A 25,485-nucleotide genomic window follows, 5' to 3' on the forward strand; every position below is an offset into this window, starting at 1 on the left:
GGAGGTGGTGGTGATGTAAGTTGTGGTATGGATGCGTAGTGGGTTTGTGGTGAGGCTTTATGCTAATTGGAGTCAAGAGGATATCCAGGTTTCTGAGCACCCCTGTGCAGGTCGTTCATGTTCTTCCAACCCTGTGGCCTTGCTGGTTTCCTCTCAGTGTGCATAATGCTTTATAAGAAAAATGGGAAAGGGGAAAATGGACAAAGCAACCCACTTTTGGGGGAGGATAAAAATATTTCTGAATAGCCTTTACCTCGACGATGTTGTCTTCTCAGTGGGGGCTAACTAGAAATATGGCGTATAGTCATATGGGACTATGATGATCAGATATTCTCTTCTTAAATTTGCCATCCTTTCCCTCACAGATCTAAGCTTATTTCCTTTCCTCGGGTTTCTGAGAATCTGTCAGCCCTTTTCCTTTTTAAAGTCAACTCATCCCTGTCAGCATCTTCTGAACTTTGTCCCATCAGTAAATGACTCTGTCTTGTGTAGTTAACCTCTTCTTTACTAGTTCCTTCTGGTCAGTGCCTCTCAGTTAAAACAAAACAAAACAAAATTCATGAATACTGAGTTTTCCCCTAGTTGGTATCTCTGTTGCAAACTTCTCGAAAGACTAGACTCTTGATGCAGAGCCGTAAAAAGCTGGGTGGATGAAGGATCAAGGTGGAGAGGGGAATATTTGGCTCAGGTAGCAAGTTGGAGACCACCTTCAATTGTAGCTGTTGCTGAGTGACAGATTTGTAGAGGAAAGCAAGGTGAGGCTTCCTCACAAATGTTGGTCTTGACCAAAATTCATGGAATCTGGTTTCGAGGTAAGACTCATTTATCTAAAGATTGGGAAGACAGATCAAGGCCTGAGGGTTTCAAATCCTAAAGCTGCTCGTTCCTCCATGAGCTTTTGGGACGACCTGACCCAGTGTCTTCCCTGCCTCACCTCCTGTGCATTCCTCAATCCACTGTAATCCACCCTGGTTACCATCTCAACCACCCCCTGGAGCCGCTCTCATCTGGATTATCCAGATGACCCGCTCTGGTTGCTGAATTCAAAAGCCACTCCTTATTCACTCTCTTATTAGAACTTTGCTGTGAAGATCACTTCTGCCCTCTGGACATGCTCGATTTTGTAGGCTTCCAAGACATTGCTCTCTCCTGGTTCTCCTTGCCTGATTCTCTGCTTCTTCTTTAACTCTTGTAGGCTTCTTGTTCTCTCCCCACCTTTCTATATTAGCAATAGCCATACAGAAGCCTGATATTAACTATAGAAATCTGATAACTTTGCAAGAGACTGAAATGTGTTTTCTTCTCCATTGAGTGTTCTTATCTTAAGGCAGAATGGTATGGAACGATTAAATTTGTTCATAGTAACAACTCTTAGAATAGTTACTTTAAGATTTAGTTTGTTCAATTAAAGACCGTTTCAGCCCTCTTATAAATAAAAACGAAGATGACAAAGTGAAGAATTTGTTTCCAACATCTGTGATATAAAGAGTTTTTGGAGCCTGGTATGTGGTTTTTAAGAGTCTGTTCATTGCCCTTTTGAAATATCACAGGAAATAAAGCATCAGAATCTCTCTTTCTGGCCATTTAGTGGTCATTTCAACAAAGCCCCCACCCCAACCCCACCTGAATATTTAAAGTATAGTGTTGGAAAGGAGGCAAAATTGGGAGGAATCTAGGTTTTATAGTCTTGGTGTTTATAAAATATTTATACAGCCTCTTTCTGAGTGAAGCTTGTGCCAAGCCCATGTCTGATTCCCATGGTGTGGGGTCTATTTTGTGCTAATTAAATCACCTAGGATTTCTACTTGACCACAATCTATATACTTTTCAGTTATCCCAGGGCTCTAATGAGACCATGATTATGAGGGAGTTGGGTTCCGGTAGACAAAGTAACTGGGTGTTTCCCAAGGTTCTGACCTCAGGTATTTTCTCTTTTCTCATTATAATCCTCTGGAGCTGTCACAACCATCCTTAGAGTTTCAAATATGACCACAAAATCCATCTCTGACTCAGAGCTCTCTCCCATTCTTCAGATTCATATCTAATCCTTCCTTGCTGTGTATCTCCACTTGGAGGTCTTTCAAAGACACCCCAAACACTTTATCGCCCAAACTGAATTCCTCGATGTCTGACTTAATGAACATCTCTGCCCATTACCAGCTGTGCTGGAAACCCAGGGGTCATCTTTGGCTCTTCCATCTTTGTTACCCATCATACCTGGATCTCTGATTATTTCTCCAGCCCCATCACTTGCCTCCTCCCAGCTCTGTTGCTCAGCAACACCAAACTGCTTAGAGACCCTGCACTTCATCTATTTCTCGCCATTACTTATGATCATCCTTCTGTCTGGAGTGCAAACCTCACCACAATCCACTTTACCTTTATAGCTCCTAAGCCTTTAAAATGCAGCTCAGATGCTCCCTCTCCAGGAAGCCTCCCCTGGCAAGGTCTACTTCCTGTCTTTGTGGGATACCATTAAAGAGAACTCCCTTTAGAGTTCTATCCTCTCACTATGTATTTATACAACTTATACACCATCGTTCGCTCCTTTCGGGCAAGAATGACATTTTATTCCTTTTCGTATCCCTACTTTTTAGGAGATTTTGGTAGAGAAGGCATTCGTTATTTGTGCTTGTGAAATTAGTATAATGGATGAGATTCTGCCCCCCCCCCATCATGTGAGATCCCACATCATTTGAGCTCTTGAAACTCAAAGAACATTTGGAGTCACCTGGAAATATTTTCATTCTCTTTTGGGAGACTCTGCCCTCTGTCTCTGTGCTAGGGATCACACTCCAGAAAAGGACATGCGGGGGGCAGTTCAACATGGTGTTGCGTGTGATGGATACTGCGCAGTCTCCACTGGAAATTATTAGACTTATAATTCACGATGAAGAAGCTAGTGGGATGGTTGAAAAGAAAATGCCATTTGATCATCAGTGGCAAAATCAATAAAAACCAGTTGGAACATATGAACTGTATGTAAATTACTACAATGAGAGGTGTCCAGATGATTATCTTGCCTTTAATATGCATTAAGAGCTATGACAGGATTACACCTTTGACTCAGTGATTCCATTGCTAAGATTCTATTTTAAGAAGAAATCATTTTTACTGGCAGGTTTGTATAGAGATATTTAACACTGTATTACTTAGAATTTTAAGAGAGTGGAAAGATCCTAAATACCAAACATTAAGGACTGAGTAAGTGATAGACTTTTTATATGATAGAATATTATGTAGCCATTAAAATTATGTTGACAAGGAGTTTTAATGACATTAGCAAATGCATATTAAAATGGCGAAGCTAAGTAGAAAAATAAGTGAATATAAAATTGCATATATGATGTAATCTCAATTATATAAAAATGCTGAGAAATTCAGGAAGGAAATGCAAATAGAAGGTTAATGGCAGTTATCTCTAGGTAGTGAGATTATAGGCCATTATTATTATTTTTCTTTCTGTATTTGCATTTTTCAAATGTACCATGATAATCCTATGTCATATTTATATCAGGCAAAGCACAAGTGTTTAATAACAAAAGTAGAACGTATTTTCCCTAGAACTAGAGGAATTGAAGGATTGAATAATTACTTGCTTTACACTGATAAAATGATTTTTAGAAGATTATAAAATATCAAAAGGCAGCTTACCTTGAGAGGTAAAAATATTGTCAATATCCTAAAATAAGGATAGAATTTGAAAGTTATTATAGTGAATCAGATTTTCACAGTTACTTTGCTATTTTCTTTCTGTTTTGTAGCTTCTACCTCTGTACCTGAATCAGCTTTAAAATGGTCCCTTCCTGAAGCATGGACAGGCATTGAAAAGGGCTGGGGAGGACACAACCATACCATTCCAGGTCCTGGGGATGACGTCCTGATTTTACCCAGTGAGTAAAACCGTCCATGAATTAAATAATGAACCAGGACAATCCAATTGGGGATTATTTGTCATTTAAATATATTGTACAAGTCAAGAGTGCGGGCAATCTTATTTGTGGGCACATGCGCCTACAACCTCCTTTTTAAAATTATTATAGGTGAAGAATTTTATAATCCTATGAAATCCAGAAAAAATAGCTCAGCTTGCTTTCATTAAAGGTGGGATAAGTAGTTACAATGCCACAAGGAGTTAGGATAATCCACTAATGAGGTATGTTTCTTATGTGTCAGAGAACAGATCTGCAGAAAAATGCTAGCGTCCTTGTGTTGAAAAGGCATAGAGTGTTTGGAAAGAAGCAATTTGCAATGTTTTCTTTTCTTTTGCCTTTTGTGGATCTTTTAAATATAGAACTTTTAAACTTTAAATATAGAATCTTTCAAATATAGAAAGATGATGAATAAGCTCTTCTGTTGCCATGATTTTTCAAAGATGCTGGAAAAGGAAACCGATAAATCAAACAGAAAAATGAAAGTCTATGTACGTATGTATGTATGTATCTATCATCTATCTAGAACACTCTTCCCACATAGACACATATGGAAGAAGATGATTCTTCAGATAAACAGAAACACACAGCCATACTTAAATTCTTCTTTTTTTTAAAGATTTTATTTTATTATTATTATTTTTAAGGAATTTCTATGCCCAACATGGGGCTCAGATTCACCACCCTGAGATCAAGTCACATGCTCCGCTGACTGAGCCAGCCAGGTGCCCCCCAAATTCTTTCTTAAGAGTGAGTTCTTGAAACTCCCAGAAAATCTCTCTAGGCTGAGAAGAAAATGTTTTTCAAAGAACAAATATATTTTCCCTAAAAAACCTAATTTCATTTATGGCTTGATTCGAACTTCCTAAGGTAATACTGAATTTAAAAAGATCCGTACTGGAAGAAGAACGTTTGGTCATCTGTAAAGTGATAACAATGATAATATCCAACATTTATTGACAACAACATGGCAGGAATGATTCTCCATATGTTAACTAATTCAACCCTGACAAGAACTTCTTTGTGATATAAGTGATATTATCATCATCCCTGTTTTTTTAGGGCTTTATTTATTTATTTATTTGGCATGCGCGCATGAGCTGGGGGGAGGGGCAGAGGGAGAATCAGACCCCCCACTGGGCGGTGAGTTTGAGATCATGACTCAGAGGCTCAACCAGCAGAGCCATCCAGGCGCCCCTATCATCCGAATTTTTACTGACAAGGAAACAGAGGCCCAGGGCAGGTAAGTAACTTGCCTAGGTTCATGCAGTTTGCAGTTCAGCAGTCAGGATTTTAACCCAGGCAGTCTGACTCGAGGCCTTATTCTTAACCCGTCAAGTGCATTCCTGTTGTAAAAGGACAAAGAGGAAATGACAAAGAGTAGTTGTGTTGCTTTTATTTAGGATAAAAAAAAAATGAAGGCAGAATGATTAAAACGCGGTAACCTCCACTGGGCTTTGGTGGTGTGCTGGTATGGTTGTGCATAGAGAGATGGGGGACTGGAGGGGGTGAGCTGACCAGTACGAACTTGAACTATTATTATCATCCAACTCCCCTATCATCCACCTCTCTCAATGGAGAATGTAACTTTTTGAACAAACAAGCTCATGAGTCATTCCCATACGGAAGGGAAAAATCTGTTCCATCTCAGCCATTTCTTTGATGAATGTAGCCAGCAGATTGGCCCTGGGCTATGGTTTTTCCCACTAAGCAAGCTGTTTCCCCCACCCTGTGCAGGAAGCAAGTGAAGCTTTTGAAGGTTGCCAAGCTTTTAGTATCCTTTGGGACCCTTATGCTGAGAGGGGAGTAATCTTAGCTATCTTGCTTGGCACTGCCGTTGACTGTATCCACTGTGTGCCCTGACTTTGGGGAGCCCCTAGCATTGTCCGTCATTCTTCATTCCTCTGCTTGTGCATGGTCAGTTTATATGATGGGCCTGAATTCTCTGTGAAGCTGCTTTTAAATAGCACAGAAATGAATGAATGAATGAATGAATGAATGAATGAATAAAAGAAAAGAAAAGAAAAGAAAAGAAAAGAAAAGAAAAGAAAAGAAAAGAAAAGAAAAGAAAAGAAAAGAAATAGCACAGATCAGTGCTTTGGAAAAAAAGGGGGCATGAGGAGGAGGCACAAGCATTGGCTGTATAAAGTATCTTTCCATTGGTCCTTTAGTCCTATTGTGAGAATCAGAGAAGTTAAGATTTTTAAACCATGCAGTTATTGTTCATTATTTCTTGTTTCCAAGTGGAAAGATAAGTGAATGAAAACGGGTGTGTAATACATAATAATGAAGTCTTACCCTTGTTCTGTTGCCTTTTCCCCCTTCTCTTATAAGCTCTCTTTTAATTCCTCCAACACATGATCTTACAGTGGCCAGCATTTTAATCTGTTGTTCCCCTCTGTTTGGGGTCTCACGTAGAAGCTGTGCTGGCTTTACTTTTCCTCTCAGATCTTTGGCAGACCTGGTATTTTGACCTCCAATGGACCTTTCGGTTAAATTTACCTTCTCTTTCTACTTGTGGTTTTGTATTTGTGACCTTTTCCTAGCTTTTCTGGTTTCACTCATTCCCAGCTTTCCTTGAATAAGTAAGTTTATTCACCCAAGTGTGGCACAAAATAGACAGCAAATATTGCTTGAGTGAGGCGCACAATCTCAATGCTGCCACCCGTAATTTAATAGTATAATTACATCTTTGAGTTTGATGGGTTTGATACAGCACAACTGTAAGACCGTGCAGGTCTGTGAAAAATAATGTCTTCTCCTTTGAGCAGGTACCTACGAATTAAGATTTTTATGATGATGCTGTTGACGATGATAGTGGCGAATGCTATTTGACTGCTTGGTGTGTGCCCTGTACTCCACGTGTTCTGCATTCATTCTCACAACTGCTTTATGAGTGGATCCTGTTGTGGGCCTGCTTTTTATAGTTGAGGAGTCTGAGACATAGAGAAGTTAAGTAACTTGCCCAGGTTTCATCCAGCTAGTAAGTCAAGCGGCTGGGGCAGGAAATCGGTGTGATTCCCGAGGCCTTTTTATAGAGTTCTTCAAAAGAAAAAAACAAAACTCACCATCCCTGCCTGTTCTGATTCATCCAGATCAGATTGCATATTATACAGGATTTATACTTCTCTGCTTGTTGTTCATATTGTCTCCTTCACTTGGAATTAAGAAGGAAAGAAGAAAAACCCCAACTATTTATTGAGTACCTAGCATATGTCAGATACTCAAAGAATTCAATCTTACCACATCCCCATTAGGTACATACACATGGGAAAACTGGAGAAACTTCCCAAAGAGGTATCTGATGTAATGAGCCTTTAGTAAAAGCATGTGCTTTGCATCTGGCAGCAAACGTAGTTGTAATTCAAGTTAACACTTTCTCCCAATTCAGTTTAGCCAACATTCACTGAACACTCACTGTGTTCGGGGCGCTGTACCAAGTGCTCCTGATCTGGGGCTCCAAAGGCAAGTCAGATACACCATGACCTCAAATAGCTAGGGAGTTAGCTGAGTCAATAAAACACAGAATACATAATAATACAACAAATAGCTGGAATCAGCAACAGAAGTGTTTTGAATCAAAATGTCTCCAGTGAATGGAAGTGAGATAGCTTCATGGCAGAAGAGGACCTTGAAAAATGGAGTAAGAATCTGAGGGGCAGTTAGGAGACACAAAAGCATATTGGGGAGTTAGTGATGCTTCAGGAGATGAGGACAGGCTGTTGACTAGGATAAACCTGGGTTCACATTTGGATTTTGACATTGACCCAATTGTGTGACGTTGGACAAGTTGTAAACTTCTCTGACCCTCATCTATAAAATGAGGGCTGTAATTAATATGGATGTCATGGTGTTAAAAAGATTAAATGAGATAATGTCAGTACACATGACCATTGCATAGAGTATTGGCAGTAATGGAATTAGAGATGAAAGCTGTGATTTTTAATGTATCAGGTGCTCTTTTCCTTCATTTTTCCATCTGGCTGCCCCTCTTGGCCTCTGGTATTAGCAACACTTTGTATTTGCTTTCCAATGGCTTATTATTTAATTTTCACAACATCCTTGGGAGCTAAATAGGTAATAACTATTATTACAGTAAAAACCCATTTTTACATAATACGATTTTAATGGAACTGCTGATTTTACAAAATGAAAGTGACTGGTAAAGAAGATTTAAGTGATACTTTTGAACCTCTAATATAATTTTATGGTGTTTTGTGTATTTTAATTCATTAATAAAGGAAACGTGTAGAACATTCCCATCATTATTCAAATAGAATAGCATAATTTTTCAATAAAATTCTTAGGGTAAATTGCCTATTTCCATTTTCTGGGAAATCAATTTTATGGAATGACCTCAGACCCATCCTATTCCATAAAAATAGGACTTTACTGTACTAATAAAAGATATCACTATCTTAAGTATGGTACCATTTTCCTCCAAGGCGTTCTGTCTTTATAGACATTGGATTTTGAAAGAGCTATAAATTCTTCTCGGTGGTATTATATGGAGTAAGCTAAGGTAATCATGAAGACTTTGCTTTGCATTTTAGTTTATGATAACTTTGCTTCCCACAAACAAGTATATCTGATTGTCTTTGCCTCCTAAATATTGAGAGAATTGGTATAAATGCATTCTAGGCATCTTACAGAGTGGAGACAAGTTCTGTCTAACATATTCTACAAATTGCACTTTCACAAGCATAGATGGTCAATGCGCGAAGTAATCTTGCTAAACTGTACTCCACGTTTTGTCCTGAAATGACCTGAGAGGTTTTGTATATGATGCTTCCAGTACTTTCTCTGAAGGAATTTCAGCCATGACAGGACAACACCCTTTTCACACAGAGAAGGCTTAATGAAAGGAAAATGTGTTTTAATTCCAAATGATAGGATTCTGTTTTGAAGGGTACAGATATGATATCATATAGCCTCCAGCGTTGTGTATGTGTGTGTGTGTGTGTATGATAGAATTCACTGTGTTCCTTTTTCTGTATTACTTTGAACTGTCCTTATTTGAAGAAATGAATGGAAGAATACTGTTTTTCCTTTATAATAGTTCTTCTGTTTGTTCTGATTTTCGATACTTGGGTATTTTAAATGGCAGAGAAGCTCATGTGATGTTCAAATATGGCAATATTTCATGCATTTCTTTATTAAATCACAAGGCATTAAAGTTGGGGATATGAGGTAAAATGATCATAAACCAGGAAGTAATAGTGGAGGTGAGAATTGCTACAAAATATTGTAATCATAGCATTATTAGCTCAATTTACCTTTTTCTTACTTGAGATTATAACTACTTGAGGATAAGATACATGTAACAAAGATTTAAGTCTGCAAAATCAATTAGAAATCAGATATTGTAATATTATGTTATATCCCTGTAGCTTGAGTAGTTTTCAATATTCTGACCTCGTCCCGTTTGGATGAGACCAAAGAGTCTTGCAAACCATCACCCCATTTATTCTGGATTACTGGCAAATGGAAAAGGGAAGAAATTTAGGCTTAAGTTGCTGGGATCCTTTTTATGGGGAATGGCATCAGAATAGTGACTGACATGTTCTGGAAATCTCTTTCTATTTAACGAACCACCTGGAAACTTACTAGCTTAAAACTCACATTTTATTTTGCTCACAATTTTTGGGGGAAGGCTGGAGTGTTCTCATTTGGGATCTTCCAGACGTTACAGCCAGATGATGGCTGGGATGTAGTGATCTAAAAGTTCAACCTTGGCTGCATGGTTTAGGATGGCTCGCTCCCATGGCTGGCGGTCTGTGTTGGTCATTATTGGCTGGGAGCTCAGTCAGGGCAGTCAGCTAAGAGGCCTCAGTTGCTTTCCATGTGGGTTTCTCTGTGGAACTTCTTGGGCTTTCTCACAGCATGGCAGCTGGATTCCAAGAAAGAGCAGGCTAAGAGGGAACTCTCCTAGACTGAACAGTCCAAGAGACCCGGGTAGAAGCTGCATGTCTTATAAGCTAACCTTAGCAGCCTCAGAATATTATGACAGCCACATCCTCTTGGTCAAGTGAGGCACTAAAGGCAGCCCAGATACAAGAGAGGAGAATTGGGCTCCACCTTTCAACGCGAGGACAAGCAAAGAACTTGCAGCTGTCTTTAATCTTACCACTGTGTATTTGTTTATGTGTGTGAGTGTGTGTGCACGCGTGTAATTAGAAGCAGATGTACCTGACTTAATTCAAAAGATTTGAGGGTTTTAGGGTCTGCTAAATTTGTACTGTCTTCCCTCTCTGGGCAGAATTTATTTAGATTCTGTTGGCTTACCTGAATCAGAAATTGAAGAACACCAGGAGACAGACTGGCCAAAAGATTTTAGTTTCTTTATTCTTTACAACCTGTGATGCTTGGTGGTCTTGTATTGCTTCTTTGCCACCCAAAAGTAGGATTCTTCAACCCTCTAAACAGAACTGTGGGCCCCTGACCTGGGACTGCTCACTTTGAGGGGAGGGAGTTGGATGACAATGTTTGGGCTGCGGCATCTGTCCAAATCTTTACATTCACGACGAGAAGCCTCTTCTTGGGAGAGAGGAGTGTGCTGGGCTGAGGGGAAGAACAGAACACAAATATTTTGAACATTTTATTTCTCTCAGGGCAGAAATTAAAAGTGCACAGGGATGACAGTCAGGATTTTCTTTTGCCTTATTTAGAATATGACTGGGAAAGCTATTCTTTAAGATTTTATGGGGAAGAACAGATGAATATGATTTTTAAGAGATACTTTTGACACAGAAACTTTAATCAGTATTACAGCCAAATAAAAATAAATAAAAAGAAAATCTGAAACCAAAGATCAAAGGATCTTTAGTACTGTATAAATCTCCTTCCTTTCAGGCAGTTCCTTGGAGGAGAATACAGACCGTGAACATCGCTTAATGGTAAAGGGTGTTAAGGCCACGTTCTTCCCACAAGAAGGAAAACTCGAAATCTCAGGTTTCATGGGGCAAGTATTTCCATAGAGCTCCCCAAATAGTTTTGAAATATTGAAGGTAAATTGACTTTTCATACGTCCATTAATTTAAGAATACACGATAGAAGCTCACTCTGGAAAGCAATTTAAGCATAAAATTTTTTGCAAAATGGAGTCCTTTGATGAACTGAATGATTATCTAGGAATTTGTCTTATTTGGGGGTGTCTTTATGTGGATTTACTTGTATTAAGTAAATATTAATATAAATGTAAAAATATGGATACATAGCATTATTGAAGCTGCTAGGGAATTTAGGTGCTATCTAATTCAACTGAAATGAGCTAAGGTAATGCAAGTGTTTTAGAAATTGTAAAATGCTGTGAAATGCATTATTATTGCCCAGACTTCTATGATATTTTGTACTGAGGATAAGAATAGACTTCCTGTCTCCTTGTTTTCAACCCAGTGTTGCAAATTGCCTCCTAAAATGTATAAGAAGGGATATTGTTATTTTATTTGTTGTTTTAGAGTTCTGTTTCCTTAAAATAGGATTACATCTCTGAAACACATTTGCAGCCTTGGGAGATCCTTCTAGTGCAATGACCATGATTCAAATGGCTTCTTACAAATTAATAGTAGTAGTATCTGAACTACTGACCTAGGCCTGTAATGGAGTACCCTTTCGAGGAGCAGACAATTCCAAACAGGAATTGGAATTAAAAAAAAAAAAAAGTATTTTTATAGTTATATAGGTTTTCTCCATAAAAGTTAAAGTTCACTTAAAATAACAGCAGCACAGAAATTTTTACTTCCTATAAGTGACAAAATGAGCATTATTTAAAAAATATATATTAAAATAAATTGATATCCTTTTCCTAATCTCAATTTGTCAATCTCTGCTTGACTCATTCACGGTGTTTGTTTCTGGGCTAATTAGAACTCACTTAGAATCTTCTCTTGGGACCCAAAGTCATGTAGGCCCTTACACTCTTTATGGCTTGCTAACTTGCTGGAACTAATGAGAGTTCTACTTGAATTGAGTGGTTTTTCAAACCCTTTGCTGTCATTACTCACCTGAGAAACCTACTCATTGTCATAGTCCATTAGTGCTAGTATCATAGCGATTTTTTAAGAGGGGAAATATTTCTTCAGGGTTTGCAGATCATAATTTGGGTGAGGGGACAGGGTGGCATTGGCAAGTGTGAAGTACCTAGGGGCCCAGGGCTTATTTTGGTTGTCACCCCCACCTGGAGAATCACCACTTTTATCAGTTTACGAACTCCTGACTCAAGGCTTACAAAAGTGCGACCCTTCCGGGCACCTTCTGCTCCAGCCTAACGGGTATGCCTATAGAACACCCATGGTGCTTTTCCTTCAGTTGCAATAGATACGATTTCTTTGCTTCTGTAACAACTTCTTTCTCCTCCATAACCTCTGCATACCTCCACGCATAGTGTCATACTACTTGTTCAAGAAACTGTGCATTATTTTCCTTAGAACTTTCAAGTATACTTTGACCTTAACTGTGTAAACTACCAGCTTCATAGGAGGAATACATGCATTGGGGTTGCTATGGAACCGTGCTGCTATGGTGGGAAGCAGAAATGGCAGGTCTTGGCATTTTATTAATTGTGAAGAGTAGAGAGAATGAACCTGAAAAGAGTACTCAGAGCTTTTGTGCTTGGGTGAACGGCTAGGGATGCCATCAATAGGGAGAGAGGATGCAGGGGAAAGAATAGATTTAGCAGGGAGGATAATACATTCCCTTAGACATATACTAAATTTCATGTGCAGATGCCTGAATGGTAACAGGAAATGTGGACCAGAAGTTTAGTAGGGAAGCCAGTTGGGAATCTGGACTTAGATTTGGTAATCCTCAGAAGAGTTGACTGAGGAAGCCGTGGGGATTGAACTAGGGTTAGAGCCAACAGGAGAACCATCACACACGGCTGTAAGGAGAGGGAAGGACACAACATCTTAGAGGAAATTCTAATTTAAGTAGAAGGAAAAGAAACCAGAAAAGGAGCAATCGCGAAACTAGGACGTGAGCTAGGACGGCAGAAGGCAGGAAAAGAGCAACACCAAGATGGTGGAGGTGGTTAACAGTAAATGTTCCAAGGATTTAGAAATTGCCTGAAGATAAACTACCTACTCCCTGGAAGCTGCTACAAGTCAAATGCAAAATCTAATGCTTGTCTGGTCTTACAATTTCACACATCTACATTGGATCCTTATGGAAACCCTTGTTTAGATCAATGTCTTTAAGGATCCCCATGTCTTTGTAAAAATTAAAAGCAATTACTCTCAGATGAGATAGCAGCCTTTCTAGGGTGGCAACCAAGTTGTCTCTGGTCACTCTCTGGTTAGAATACTGTGTTCTAAATTAATAGGCTCCTATGATAGCTTAATTCCAACAGAATCGGTCCATTTGTATAGTTCAATCTGTTCAGAAAATAGAGTGGACTATAATCTCTAAGATATCAGCTGTCATTTCCTAAAGGGGTACAGTATTACAAAAACACAGAATAGGACAATAGACAATTTTTTGAAAATGTGTAGAAGATTGTGTATAATTCTTACAGTGGGTTTCATTCTGGAGGTAAGAATTGAGGGTCACATTTAAGACACGTAGCCGTAGGTCATCAGAGCACTTCCCATTCCTCTCAACTTCAGCATACTGAAAGCAGCATCCGGAGATTTTGATGTTTATTTTCAGGTGTTGATATTAGGAATAAATTTCTTAAAGTCATTAGTAAATAGAATGACCAACCACTCTGGTTTACCCAGGACTTGTGGTGATAACACCTAGACAGTCTATGGAAAACTAGGATGGTTTGGTCAGCCCACTAAGAAATCACTTTTAAAATTCCTCCCAACCCCATATTCTATGATTTGCGTTGCTATACATTTGCTGAGAATTAATGAATCTTTTCTTGCTTTAAATACATAAACTGATATTTTACCTAGTTTTATTCCCTCAGGAAATTTGTCTCATGGAATTAATATTCTTTGAAGAGACACAGGCGTTTCTTACAAGCGAAGGGGACCTGAGTGATTGCATATGCATTTTGCCCTTCTGGTTGGAATTGGGGAAGTAGAGCCAAGTAAGGAACAGCTGCCCATGGGGCCCCTAATATAGAGCAGGGCTTTTTTTCCCTTTCTCTAATTGAATTACATCTTTTTTCTCTTTACTTCATGGTCTGTTTTTCCATATTCTTGGAACGTAGACTTAAATAATTCATGATTTCCCAAGTATTGGTTTAGTAGGTATAGTTGCCATTTCTTGAGTTGATTATACTTTCTTGAGGTTGCTTTTGGATTTTCTTCATATGCAGAGCTTTGCAGATAAAAGAAGTGTGTCCAGTGAGGAGATGATTAAGGGCACAGTCCAGCCAGCAGGGGCAGGAGGAGCATAGGGGGCTTGCTGTCAACTCCTGAGTCACCACGCTTTTTATACAACCCAGGAGTTCTTAACTTTTCATGTGTTCTAGGTCTGGTTGGCAGTCTGGTGAAGCCTACCTAGGCCCATTCTCATAATAATATTTTTCATACATAAGATAAAATAGGATTATAGGGGCAGCTGGGTGGCTCAGTTGGTTAAGTGTCTGCCTTTAGCTCAGGTCATGATCTCAGGGTCCTGGGATCAAGCCCCAAGTCAGGCTCCCTGCTCAGTGGGGAGTCTGCTTCACCCTCTCCTTCTGCCCCTGCCCCCTGCTTGTGCTTGCTCTCTCTCTTTCAAATAAATAAAATCTTAAAAAAATAGGATTATAAAAGAAACCAGTTATATTAATATAGCTATCAAAATATTAAAAAATAAAATTTGTGATATATATATAGCTCTTTATTAGAGCATTAAATGATAATATCTAGTGCTGATTCTAATTATTGTCATAATTTAAATGTTGCAGCTATTTTTCAAGAAGTATTGCCATATATTCCTTCTCTCCCTGTAAATGTGTTATGTTCTCCCCTGGAGAAGTTGGGCCTCACTCCTCTCCCTTTGAATCTAAGCTGGCCAATAGAATGTAGTAGAAGTGATGTTCTGGGACTACCAGGGGCAGATCACAAGAACCCTTATATAAGAAGAACCTTTTGCCTAAATGTCTTACTTTCAGTTGGGATGCTCCCATTTCAATCCCTTAGCCTTAGGCTATGGGAATCCCAAATCATATGGAGAGGCCATGTTTTTCACACTGATTGCTGGCCCCAGATAAGTGCTAGCTTGTGGACAACACCAATTCCCAGTCATGTCAGTGATCTATCTTGGACATCCAGGCCAATTGAGCCCAATAATGTGGTCTTGCTGACAACTCTGAGGGATTTCTTTTCCCCTTTATCTGAAAACACATTAAAAATCTCCTATTTTGTCCTTGGGTCAATCTTACTCAGGATTTTTTGGTAGGGTTAAATGAGGTTTTGTCCATTAAGATTCCACATGGGCCCTATAGGAGTTAATGGCCTCCATGCTCTCCAAGAGAGCAAAAAGTGACGAAAAACTTCCCCTGAAAGTGAACATTGGATCTTTTTTCTCCAAAATTGATTTACGCTTATTCTATCATGCCATTTGCACACTGTGCCTGATATTAAAGCAGAGTTCAGGAGCCATGAATATATTGAACAACTATTTACTGGATTCATGTTTTATTATGTGCCAGGTGCTTGGCCTTATGATGGGGATAAAATGGTGAGCAAAACAGTTGTAATACCTGCATGGAACTCACTGCCTAGTATGAGAGACAGAAATGTAATCACACATACAATTATAAACTGATAAAATTAACAACTGTGCTGTAGGAAACATTTAGAGAGTTCTGAAACCATATGTCATGAGGGCCTGGACTGGAATGGAAGAGAATCCAACTAGGTGAACTATATTTAAAGCTAAAAACAACCATTTGTATATTATTACTAATAATAAATGTATCCAGAATTTCTCAAATTGTTTCCTATGAAACTGGCTGTTTTATAAGTATCACATGGGAAAAAGATAACAAAGTCAAGTGAGCTTGGAAAATTTTGGACTAAACACAGAAAAATAACTTCTTTGCATCTGGTCTTTTCAAAGCCTTTTATATAGTAATATGGATTGTGTAATTTCCAGAAGGGATATAGTATGTGCTGTTTCTCAAAGACGCTTAACCACGTAATCCTTTTATTCACAGAGCAGCTCATGCCAGAATTTTAGGGAAACACTCTGAGTACAAAGTAATCTCACACTTAACCTAAATCCTTGCAAGGGCTCCACAGGGTTGGGTATTCATTTGTATTAGGTAAGATTAGTTCTTCTGTGAATTACAAAGACCTGAAATAGAAGTTTATGTCTCCTTAGTAATTGCAACTCCATTTATCTTCTTGCTTCACCATGTGTTGCTTTCATTCCCAAAGTCACTCTGTGGTCCAGTATGGTTGCTGGAGCTCCAGCCTTTGTAACCACATTCTAAACAGCAGGAAGTATAAAAGGATTCTCCCTACAAGTCACACATGACACCTCTTCTTACATCTTATTGGTCAAAACTTAACTAAATGGCCATAACTCGCTGGAAAGGAGGCTGGGAAATGTAATTTTTTGACTAGGTAACAATATATTCAGCTAAAAGTTGGAGTTTTATTTGTTTGTTTGACTAAGGAATTTTTACTAGGAGGCAGCTGGTGGTCTCATTTTACAGCTGAGAAAAATGGGCCCCAAAAGGGGTGCCCAAAAAAGCTCAGGGATAGGAGAGACAGCACAGATTCAAATCCAAGCTTCCAGATTCCTTGAGTCTCTCTAGTTCATGACACTATCCCTATTTACACATTTGGGAGGGATCAGAATAGAGCCTTTGAAAGGATGTGGTATAAACAGATAACGGGTCTAAACCTGGTGATCCAAACAGATAACACTACTGTCAAGTATAATTTTAAGGGAAAGGTAGGAATATATATTAGAGGTATATCCCCACATTTGGAAATTAGCAGCCCCTGACTAACAAAATCTGTAAGTGAGGTGTGACTGCCTTTCGCTATGGATGTGTTACTAAAACCAGGATTCTGTTTGTCGGGCTGCTGTGCACGCCAGGCCTGCTCTGCGTCAAATGACTTGTCCCAGCTTTTCTTCATTTGTAACATCAGTGATGCTCTGCTGCCCTGGGTCCTGTCTGAAGCCATCTGTTTGCCTCTCTTTATTTACACGATAACATCACCTGATGGCAATTTAGTGTCTGGATAAAAAACATTGCTCTTACCTAGATCGAGCTGGGTTTTTGTCTGGTTGCACGACAGTGGGCTAATCCCTCTGACTGCGTTTCTCAGGCAGTGGTAGCATGTGGAGAGATGGTGTCCATCAAGCCCGCATGGAGGGTTTGCACAAAGGTGGTGGACTCATCGCACTGTGTCAGGACAGACTAGGCTGTGCTCAGCGGTACAAATGGCAGCCATCACTCTGCCGTCTTGTAGCACATTCTTGGTACCAATGAGAACTCGTCATCTCTGTGTTCCCAGCGTCCTGGATAGCCCAGAACAGGGTGGATACTCTTCACATCTTTGTTAAATAAACAGTTGAGTGAGCAAGTGAGTCAATAGTGAATTGGATAGAACTCTGATTAAATCCCAGGCCCTCTCTACCATCCATATTGACGGTGCAACTGCTGGATCTGGGATAGATCAGAAGGAACAATCGCTTGTTGGCAAACACCTTGGGTGGTTGCCCTGGGGACAAGGCTCTAGTTCTGAATCAGAGTGTGGACACTGACAAGCCAGATCCCTTCCTCTCCCTTCAGCCCATCACAGGGCAGGGGCCTGGGTGTGGAGGCGCTTTCTCCTTGAGAGATCCAGGGAATGAGGGGGTCTAGAACAGAGTCTCCTCTCACAGATGCAGGTATTTATAATTCCAGTCTTCACCACCGTGGTGGTTTTTTTTTCTAAAACCCCGGGGAAAAGGGAAGTGGGCAGGATCCTTGGAGTAGGGTTCAAGCTCAGCAATGCTTCCTCTGGCAAAGAAATATAGACACGTTCCTCTGACGTAGAGTGGGTCCCAGAGTGCTGACTCCTAGATCCTCCTGAGGGACAACTGGAAAATTAGCCCCTAGAAATATGGATCTGTCTCGGAGATTCTGGAGTTCTGGCAATGTGAAAGCAGAGGCTTTTCTGGAAGCCCATGAGTCCCCCTCACTCCTCAGGTGAAGTATCCTGCCTCGAGTCCTCTGACTTCACTCAGGTTGCTTTTCTTGTGCTATGAAGGGGGATCGAGAGTTTGCTTCATAATTTGGGCTAGGCTCAAGCTTGATAATGACCCCAGAATGCTGAGAGAAGGGTGTCAAGTTGTGATCTGTTGCCTCAATCTCTTATCAGCTATACAGAGATTAGCTGGACTGGAGCGTGTTATGTCATCACCATCTTTGATAACTCTCCTCGTCTCTGTTTTCCTTCATTTAGTTGATTTGCTTTCATGAATGGCATATTGACATCTATCTACATGCATATGTATGAGTGTAGGGGAGGTGAGTCTAGGCATTTGTTAGCTATCTAATGGAGTGGCTTCCAAAATGGGGCATGAAAGATAATCCATAGAAAAGCAGATAGAAAATTCCTAAAACCTTTATTTTAATTTGTTCTTTTTTATCCTATCCTTTGAAAGTTTTACCTTTGTATATGTTTGATTATATAAATAATATGTATTACATTACAAATTTATCATTAAATTTATAAGTAAATAAATATTGAGAATAGATTAAAATTTTATTAAGTCTAGAGAAGGAATATTTGACATTTATTTGAATTTTAATGCCATAGTGGTGTTTAATAACTATAGTAAGAATCCCCTTTAAAAATACTTACTAGTAAAATATGGGCTATATATGATACACATCGTTTTATATGTATATGATTTTACAGAAGCTTTTAAAAGTGAACGATAGAATATAAAATGAGAAATTTGACTTCAAGAAGCTTAAACGTAAGTTAACCTTTATGGAAATCTAAAAAACTGAAATGGTCAAAAGAAGCAAGTTTTTCATTTTCCTAAGGCCTTGGTCTGTTTTTTTTTTTTTTTTTTTTTAAGATTTTATTTATTCATGAGAGAGAGAGGGACAAGTAGACTCCATGCTGGGCGTGGAGCAGACATGGGGCTCAATCCCAGGATCCTGAGATCAGGACCTGAACTGAAATCAAGAGTTGGAGGCTTAACTGACTGAGCCACCCAGGCGCCCTGAGGTCTTGGTCTTTTGTATTGATTTTGTATCTTATTTCAGGAGCTTCCGAGTGCTTTCAAGGTAAGTCTCAAACTCATTTGTTCCAACTACGGAGTCCGGAGTCCGCCGTGATCTGGCCTCATCACCCACCTTGTCCCTGGGTGCCTGGAGGCCCAATCACACCCATCTGCTTACCGCTCTTGGGTGGAATCAACTACTTCTCCTTTCCCTTCCTGTGTGCCTAGCTTCCCCCACCTCTCCTCCCGGCTCTCCTCCCCTTTCCACCCCAACACTCCTTTCCAGTTACTCCCTTTTGTCCTTTAACACTAGACTTAGTGTTATCTCTTTCAAAAGTATCCCTAAATCCCATTTGATCTAATTCTCCTTCCCCGTGTTCCTACAACACCGAGGGCGTATTTTTATCACGTGCCTGTATTCTGAAATTATGCTTTACTTTTACGTCACCTTGAGGACAGAGGCCACGCCTCATTTGACTTTTTATATCTCCAGGGGAAAGGACAGCATTTGGCATGTAGCCGATACTAGTGAATGAGAGAGTGGGTAAGCGAAAGAGTGAGATGCACGGACTGTCAGTCGGTTCCTGCTCAAGGACTTCTAGGGACTTGGGAAGCTAACGGGAGGGATGTCCCTGTCATGCTGGGAATCTTGTGAACAAGGAATGGGTGGAGGGTGGTGGGTTCCTAAGAACCTTAGCAACTGACTGGGAGGTGCTGACCGTGTTGGGGAGCCCCGGGTGTCTGCCACGGAACCCAGTCTGGGAACCATTCAACACCAGCGTTTATTTAGAACTCTTGAGCCAGAAACTTGCACTTTGTGAGATGCGCTTCCCACGGGTACGAACATACTCTATGCAAGAGAGCTCAGGCTCATTCATTTTCTTAATGGAGTTCTCTGAACTCTGCTATTCCCAGTAGGTGCCTCACATTTCCCTTCTCCCCTGGTGAGCTGGCGGCCTTTCCTGCAAGCTCCTCCTCCACACAGCTTGCCTCCTCCCTCCTTCCTGCACCTTCCACCTGAACGGTTGATGGGCCTCCCGTGGAGCAGCACCTGAGAAACGGAGGGGCCTGGCATGGCTTGCCGATCAGGAGTTTAGAGCACTCTGGGGATTTACTGCCTTCCCAGCCTGCCGGCCTCCCGCGGCTTCTTCGCCCCTAGACGCTTGACACGCCTCCTGTGGTGGTAGCTAGGCAGCGGCTGGAGGATCTTCTGTTTGCTGTGAAAGAGTTTCACAGGTTACCTTTTCTCATTTGCATAGTGTGCCTGCACCTGCTCTTGTTTGGTTTCTTTTCTGGTGAAGCTATAAAAGGCAGAGCGAAAATGAGAACACACTGGTGCCGGCTTAGAGCCATGACATTGGCTACTGCAAAGGGACCCAAGTTTTACTCTTTGTCCAAAAGTTAAAGTCTCTATCATAGTACCGGTGAGGGAGTCATTTGTAACTGAGGGGATCAGAGAGGTGTCGTCAGTCTTTTATGCTCCTCGTGTGTGAACCTGGTGTGTATTTAGTGATATCCGATGGGTCTGAATGAACTGAAGTGGCTTCTAACACTGCTGAAATTATCTTATTAATCTGAAAGCGCCATTGAGATGAGGCAGAGCAAGCTGGCTGCATAGTGCAAGTAGGAAGGGAAGGAAATAGTTAAAGTATTTCAACTGCTAAAAAGGGCTTTTCCATTTTTCTGGGAAAGCAGCAGTTTGCATAGAAATCACAGCTTTTATACATTAAGTACTGTTATGAGTCTCTTCCCCAAAGCTGTGTGAGAAATGTACATCCCCCCCCCCCAAGGAAGAGCAGAATTAGGACCAAAGGTGCACGTATCTTCATGCTAAGGTTTTTCAGGTGACAAAAAGAAGGGAGAGATGGGTTGGTATTCCAAAAATAGAAGATTCATTGGTAACAGCTCTGTCACACTGGGCTGAGTTCAAGCCTCACTCCGGGAGGAAAATTTTCACCACGATTTTTATAAACTCTACTGTTTTACTATCTTCTCTTTTCCCATCTAATTCTACCATCTCCCATCACAGGCAGATGCAAATCACATCACATTAATAAGGAGCATGCCAGAATATTGGCACCAAGTAATGAATGTGCCCTTCAAGGTCTCAAGTTATTTGAATAACAGTGGTCAGAGAAGCTGGGTTAAAACCAGAAAGCCATAAATGATTATTGGCAAGAAATGATGTAGAAAATAGCAGAGGTATTTAAATTTGATTTTTTGAGCCAAAAAAGGGCGTAAATTATGTAAATATAAGGCAAATATTGAGGATATTCCAATTCAGGATCTTCAGGTGGATCCTGGCATATAATAAAGTGCTCTGTTCATTAATGATTTTGAAATCCATACATTCTATAAGTAAAAACACACGTTAGGAAGAATAATAGAATCCCAATTAAGAATAGCAGATATCCAAGGGGGGGCAACATGAAGGGGTTAAGAATTCTTTGATAATTTTGCTTTGTGTATCTTTATATTATTTTGGACAAGAAAGATTTTTCATATATTATTTAAACTTTTTATAAAAGAACAGCCAGTCTGGAAAAGAGTATGGAGGTTCCTCAAAATGTCAAAAACAGAGCTACCGTATGACCCAGCAATTGCTCTACTAGGTATTTACCCCAAAGACCACAGATGTAGTGAAAAGAAGGGGCATGTGCACCCCAATGTTCTTAACAGCAATGTCCACAATAGCCAAACTGTAGAAGGAGCCGAGATGCCATTCATCAGATGAATGGATAAAGAAGATGTGGTCCATATATACAATGGAATATTACTCAGCCATCAGAAAGGATGAATACCCACCATTTGCATTGACATGGGTGGAACTGGAGGGGATTATGCTAAGTGAAGTAAGTCAAGCAGAGAAAGACAATTATCATATGGTTTCACTCATATGTGGAACATAAGCAAGAGCACGGAGGACCATAGGGGAAGGGAGGGAAATCTGAAGGGGGAGAAATCAGAGAGCAAGATGAGCCATGAGAGACTATGGACCCCGGGGGAAAAAACTGAGGGTTTTCAGAGGGGATGGGGGTAGAGGAAGGGGGTAACAGGGTGAGGGCACGTGTTGTGATGAGCACTGGGTGTTATAAGCAACTAATGAATCATTGAACACTACATCAGAAACCAATGATGCACTATACAGTGGCTAAGTGAACAGAATAAAAAATAAACAAAAAGAAGAATAAAATGACAGAAGCCAAACTAACTGTGAAGATGTCCAATAGTATGTGAAATTGGGTGTATAAGGCAAGAAAGGAAAGTATTACACCTATATTTGGGTACAAAGCAACATGAAGGAAAATACAGATAAGGCAGCAGGAATAAGACAGATCTGCATGTGATTCTGACTCAGTCCTTACTGGTTGTGTAATCTAGGGAATGTTACTCTAAGCCAGGGCTTTCAAAAGTGGGGTCCATGGACACCTTGCTTTATTACTAATTGCAGAGTTCACCCAAAACGCAGATCACTAGTATTTTAAAACCATCTCAGGTGATTCTTATGCGTGCTCAGGTTTAAGAACTTCTGCTCTCAGTCTTGGCTTCCTTGTGTGTAAAGTGTGGTGCCAGTGTCACAGCATGTTTATGAAGCTTCGATGATAATGCTTATTAACGCAATGCCTGGCACATTAAAAAAACTGAATTCATATTGTTATCTTATCATTTTAATGGGCATATTATTACTAGTAATGCTACTATTAATACCAGACTGTAATTACTGCTACTATTATTAGATACCAATGTCACAGCATCTTTATGAAGTTTTGGTGATATAAAATAAATATTAATGCAATGCCCAGCACATTAAAAAAAACCTGAACTCCCATTATTATCTTGTTATTTTAATGGACACATTATTATTATAATACTATTATCGATACCATACTGTGATTAGTTCTACTATTATTAAATTACTGCCACAAATCTTTCTTATCCATCATAAGTATTTAAGATGAATACACTTTGTAACCCTCATAACCACCTTATGAAGCACTATTATTATCCTTCTTTATCAGTCAAGCAAGCTGAGACTTAAAGACTGTAAAGTTCATTGGTAGAGGGACAATATTTGGAACCAAAAGTCTGACTGGAACTCTTACATGCCATGCTAAAGATTCCTTCATTTCAGCATGAAACTATGTTCTAAGGATTCATATGTGGCTTTTAAAAAAGTTAACAATATATCTTGGTGATACTGTCATATGAGTGAAGAGAAAGCTATCATAACTTTTTTATATGACTACATTATATTCCAGAGTAAGAATGTAACATGATTTTTGAACTACTATCTTACGGATAAGCACTGAAGATTTTTATTTTTCTGTTTTTTGCTTTTATAGAAAATACAGCAGCAAAAAATAGCCCTTATTGTATGGGAGAATTTCTTCAGGCCAGTTGATTCCCAAAGTGGAGTCCATAGCCTACTTATATCTGAAATCAGAGGCTGCTTCTTAAAAAAATGCAAAAATACCTTAAAGAAACACATAATCAGCATATTATAAACTCTTCAGAGCCCCGGGGGTGGGAGGGAAGATAGAAGGCTTCCCAATTCATTCTCAAGGCTATAGAATTAATTCTAAAATTAGTCAAAGATAGCACAATGAAAGAAAATTAGAGGCTAATCTTAATTGACATTGATAAGAAACCTTAGCAAATCAAATGTGCCCATGCTTTAGAAGACTCATAAATGATTAAATCCTAGGAATGCAAGGATGGTTCTACTTCAGAAACAAAAAAATCTATTAACATAATTCATTAAGGCAAAATTAGAACTTTCTCTCTTCCTTCCCCAAGATTGCACTTTGAATCTTTATTATAATAATGAGACAAAATTTTCACTATATGGAGAACCAGAGAATGGTAAGAGCTTAACTTTCCCTCTCCCTGCCTTATCAAATACAATCACAGTCTCCATCTACACTGCTCTGTTCCTCTACCCGAGTATGGGTATCTTAGATACCCAGACTGTCCAAGTCTCCAGAGTCCAGAGGGTCTTGGGAGTTAATGATGGAAATGTTGTCTATTATAGGGAGCTAAGTATGAATGAGCAGAGAAAACTATTCTAGGGGAAGAGAGAAGAATGGGATAGAAAGGGCTGAAGGAGGAACAGACTAATTGAAAACAGAAATTATGGGTTTTAACGATATCCCATCACAAGTCTCTCAACATATTTGGGACTCTGAGGGGAAAATTTCCTCAAGTTATTTCATCTAAGATTTAGAGCAAATGAATATAAAATCTAAGCATCTTTTCCAAGCAAGACTTTTGAAGGTATTCCATGTCCTTTTTTTTTTTAAATATGCAGTCTCCCTCTTGAATGTGGCACAGAGGTATTTATATGCCTTGAATAAGGACAAAAGCTAATAATAGTGTCCTTGAATAAGGACAAAAGCTAACAAAAGCTTCCCACCTGAAGGAAAAATGACTACATGGTGGTATCAAGAGGATTTTTCTCAAAGGCTGCTCAATCTATAAAAGAGAAAGCATTTGATCAGTTTCAAGAACTGCTAAACAACAAAAATTGTCAGGTTAGAAATAGAAGGAATTTTCCTTAACTTGATATAAAATACAAGAAATCCACAGGAAACATCATAAGTAACCAGGAAAGATTAATTGCATCTTAACTAGAGTCGAGAACAAAACATGAATGTCTACCATTATTTTTACCACTGGCATTGCAGAACAATGCAGTAGAATACGAAAAAATATAACAAAGCTCACAACCATTAGAAAGAAGGAGGAAAATAATTATTGGTAAACCAATAATCGGTAAAACAAATCATTTTTTTTCTAGAAAAATACAATAGATTCAAGTGAAATACTACTAAATAAGAGAGGTCAGTAAAATGGAAATAACACCAACATGCAATGAGCAATAGCATTTCTAATTTAAAAAAGTCATAAGCAAAAGATTCTATTTTTGATTAAAAAAGACAAAAAATACCTAGATATAAACATAACAAGACATTCATATATTACATGAAAAAAAAAAACCCTCAAAACTTGGGTGAGTAAGTAGAACGACATACCAGTACAGGAAAATACTATTACAGAGATTCCCTTTTACATGAATCTAGAAATTCAAGTGGTTCCAGTTAGAATTGCAGCTAGTTTTTTAAAAAAATAGAATGGGAGAAGGTGATTATAACATTTTTAGGAAGAAATAAATAGACAACAATAGGCAAGAATTTTTTAAGAGGAGGTTAATTTGTGGAGGCTTATTCTAGATAAAGCCCAGCAATCAGGGTGGTGTGGTATTGACAGAACAGCTGGAAGTGAACGAAACAAAATAAAGTCCAGAAACAGATCCATGGATACAGGAGAATTTACTTGGTGATTAGGATGGCTTTTTAAAACCGTGGGGAAAGACTAAATTTCAGTAAACAATGTTGGAAAAATTATCTGCCCATATGTTAAAAAAATTCATGTTCTATTATCA

At 39.3% G+C, this 25,485-nt stretch overlaps 1 protein-coding gene across 32 annotated transcripts in view; it reads left to right on the plus strand.

Annotated features, from left to right (window-relative positions):
- PKHD1 (PKHD1 ciliary IPT domain containing fibrocystin/polyductin) overlaps nt 1-25,485 on the plus strand; it is a 513,811-nt gene that overhangs the window by 242,603 nt on the left and 245,723 nt on the right. For all 32 annotated transcript variants that reach the window (XR_015722268.1, XR_015722269.1, XR_015722271.1 and 29 more), the window contains one exon: nt 3,765-3,893. Coding sequence is in view for 23 of the 32 variants with exons in the window: in XM_087857019.1 (XP_087713145.1) it covers nt 3,765-3,893 (129 nt within the window). In the remaining 9 variants the exon portion in view is untranslated. The remainder of the gene's footprint in view (nt 1-3,764; nt 3,894-25,485) is intronic.

This window comes from Ursus americanus, chromosome 29, assembly GCF_024610735.1.
Source record: "Ursus americanus isolate L20-20 chromosome 29, mUrsAme1.1.p, whole genome shotgun sequence".
In the NCBI taxonomy this organism is placed as follows: domain Eukaryota; kingdom Metazoa; phylum Chordata; class Mammalia; order Carnivora; family Ursidae; genus Ursus; species Ursus americanus.